The following is a 3,470-nucleotide window of genomic DNA, read 5'->3' on the forward strand; positions in this document are numbered from 1 at the left end:
TACGGCCAAGCCCTCGGTAGAAGACGCCAACAAAAAGGCCGGAGCTGAGGTAGCGGAGGGAGAAGAAGAGCAAGAGTGTAGAAAAGAAGCAAGCGGCACGATTCGCCGCCCAAGGAAAGGTCGAGCCAGCACTTGAGAAACAATTCGAGGCCGGTCGGTTGTATGCTGTGGTTTCCTCGCGGCCTGGCCAGAGTGGCCGTGTCGATGGTTATATCCTGGAAGGAGAAGAGCTAGCCTTTTACCAGCGTGCGATCAGGAAGTAGAGTGGGAGGGGCAGGCAGGGTTGCGTGGGAGTGACGATTGATGGGTTTGGTTGGAGTTCAGCAAATTTTTCGAAAATAAAATTATGTGATACTTTTACAGCACCTGTTAGGGTGGGATCTCTGCAGAGCTCTGAACATTTTTTACCTGTCGGAATGAAATTTTCCTTTTCTATTTCATTTTTGTTAACATGGAATATCTCCCTAGGGCCGTTTCTACCCTTCTAGTTGAGCAAACGTGAAATTCCGCCGTACGTTCAAAATTTATTACGTGTAGATCTCGTAAATATCTCCAAGCGGGTTGAATATCTTCCCATACATTGAAACAACTGTCCCAATCTGGAGCTGTTTTCCAATGGCTAGCTGAAATATTGATCACATGACCGTTGAACCAGCCCTCATTATAATCAAAGTCGAACACGACAAGTTCTTGTTGCTTCCCGTGCCATCGCGAGGCTAACCCCCAACGACCGCTCAGCAAACGTCGTACGGAGTCGGAACACAGAAGGCATGGCGGCGAACAGTCCCCCAAATGAGGTGAAAACCCGCTTCTGCATCATTTCCGATACGCATACATATACGCCTTTGCCACCGGACAATTGGTCTCCATTTCGATTACCTTTCCCCTCCTCAGATGTCCTCTTACACGCCGGCGACCTCACCATGGTCGGGAAGGAGAGCGAGCACCAGGCGACAATTGGCATGCTCAAGAACGCGGATGCAGAGCTAAAGATTGTCATTGCGGGGAATCATGACATCACTCTTGACGAGGACTACTATAATAGCTTCGGATATCGTCGACACAGAACTAGGGAAGACCTGGTTAAGATCAGGGACATGTACTGCGGGGAGGAGGCGAGGAAACACGGCATCGTCTATATGGATGAGGAATTGAGAACGTTCACTCTGAAAAACGGCGCCCGATTCACTGTCTATGCGTCTCCGTACCAGCCGGAATTCTGTCGATGGGCCTTCGCCTACAAGCGTCATCAAGACCGATTCAACCCTGCCGTGGAAGGCTCACAATTCATTGCGCAAAACCCAGTACCCGATTTTCCTACTGTGGATGTTATGATAACTCATGGGCCTCCAAGAGGGGTTATGGATGAGACTATCAGCTGTGAACCTGTCGGTTGCGACCACCTTCGACGCGCGGTTACCCGAGCTAAACCTCGCCTCCATTGTTTTGGCCATATCCATGAAGGATATGGTGCTCAACGAATGGAATGGGCGGGGGAGAAAGTAACGAATATAAATCTTGATCAATCGACCGTGCTCAAGGATCGAGCCTCTTATATTAATGTCAGCCGCGACGGCGCTGATAATCCCTTGAAGGTGGGAGAGGAGACCTTGTTTGTCAACGCCAGCATCGTCACTGTCCAATATGACCCAGTGCATGCCCCCTGGGTTGTTGATATCGATCTACCTCGTTCGGATGATTCATGAAGCATGGAGCCTAAAATCGACCTCGCCCCTTCAGCAAATACTTTTGTTAAGGCCAGGTTTGGTATAATTTCTCTCACGTTATTATACCAATAACCTCTTATTAATTGGATACCAATAGGAGGAGCCAGTCATCGGATCCACACTCTATCCATGGAAGTATGGACAAAATTTGTTTTCTACGTGCAACATCTCACGCAGCAGGTGCGAATAACGTAGACGGGTTCTATCCTCGCTTGGGAGTACCTGCAGTTGTTAGCTCTCCTTTGAGAGATGAAAATTTCTGTCGTTTTCTGGATATTTGCAATCATGATATAGACCCTGTATTGTTTTCGAGTTCATGGAGTTTGAGTTGTTTATCCTTGCGGAGGAAAAACATTGGAACTAATCATTTTATTTACAGTGAAGGTTGTTGGCCTAGCATATGATCTTCCCCAACCCCTTCTTTTATTCTACACATAGTTCGCGGATACGGTTGTATATTTCACGTCTCAACATATTTTTCCACCATTCCTCTCATTCACTGGATACCCCCGCCACACACGCGCAAACCGAAGAAAGTTCATTTTTCTATTTCTATATAATGCTAGCTTTACTTACAGACTTACCTCAATAGCGTTTATATCTTATTCCCATTATATCCCCGCTTCCATTTGGGTCTGTTGCACTTTCAGACTTTGGCTTCCACATTTCATCCCATCAGCAGGGGCATTGAGTTGTCACATTCAATCAAATTCGTCCCCTATTCCCAGCTAACCATTCAGAATAGCAAGACCCAGTCTGGACAACATTGCAGATACCGAGCACAACGAGGAGATTCTATGGATAAACGACTCGCGAGGCTGCGGGATTCCTGTCGCCAGTTCATTCGAGGAGACAATATCAGAGGACTCAATCATTATTATTTCCATTTGTAATTATGTCGAGAATTTTGGTTCGAAATGCCCTATCCTCTCTAGCAATCCACCAGACTTTGAATCTGGGGAGCCAAGTCCCTTCGTAGACTATGTCAAGCTATCTCATATCATAAAGTCGAATAGGGGTAGAATTACTCGAGACGATATTGTCGTTTTTAAAGAACTGGCAAACTGTCGCCGTGCGTATTTCACTGCCTACAACCTCTTTTTCAAATCAGACAACACGCCTCGCGACCTCTTCGCTGAAAGGTGTCAGCTGTTCAAGACATCGCAAATCGTTGTTAAGAATCCGGATAAGTTTACGATCGAGAGTCGACGAGTTATATCCAACCGTGTTAGGATTAATGTGCGCAATTGCGCCGCAGAAAAGAAAATGCACGCCATTTGGCGTCGGGACATCGCTGCATGTACCGCACGGCTTGCAGGAATCAAGCATAAAGCGGCCTCAATACTTCGTGGAATCTGGGACAAAAGCTCTAAATCTCAGCGTCAAAGGAAGAAAACGTCGAACAGGATCGCCACAGGCATTAGGACCCACAATATAGGCGGTAGTGGCGCCTTGAAAACATGCTCTCCTTCCCCTATGCCACGATCAGTGAAGCTGATAACCAGTAATGGTATCTCCAAGAGACGTCTATACAACCTCCAACCCGCAGGCCTAGCTTGTCGGCAATAAAACGAACTCAGTGGATGAGCTAAAGGAAGGCTTTAAGTGCAACGTACCTCGACCATACCACACCCCTGTCCCCTCACCTCCGATTCTCACGACTTCTTAGGCAACCCTCGCGCTTCTCATTTTTGGGAAGGACTAGGGGGAACCACGCCTCATATGCTGCGCTCTGCATGGAGG

General features: G+C 47.4%; 2 protein-coding genes across 2 annotated transcripts in view; both read left to right on the forward strand.

The window, feature by feature from the left end:
- Positions 1-263, forward strand: part of HCAG_06038 (predicted protein) — a gene marked incomplete at both ends in the record, with an annotated part of 720 nt that extends 457 nt beyond the window's left edge. The window contains one exon of the mRNA XM_001538383.1: positions 82-263. Coding sequence (XP_001538433.1) covers positions 82-263 — 182 coding nt within the window. The remainder of the gene's footprint in view (positions 1-81) is intronic.
- A 660-nt stretch (positions 264-923) lies between these two features.
- Positions 924-1,706, forward strand: HCAG_06039 (predicted protein; the record flags this gene model as incomplete). The annotated part of the gene is made up of 1 exon (XM_001538384.1): positions 924-1,706. The coding sequence occupies one exon, from the start codon at positions 924-926 to the stop codon at positions 1,704-1,706; it is 783 nt and encodes a 260-aa protein (XP_001538434.1).
- Between the last annotated feature and the right edge of the window lie 1,764 nt (positions 1,707-3,470).

Source organism: Histoplasma capsulatum, genomic scaffold, assembly GCF_000149585.1.
Source record: "Histoplasma capsulatum NAm1 scaffold_7 genomic scaffold, whole genome shotgun sequence".
NCBI classification, from domain to species: domain Eukaryota; kingdom Fungi; phylum Ascomycota; class Eurotiomycetes; order Onygenales; family Ajellomycetaceae; genus Histoplasma; species Histoplasma mississippiense.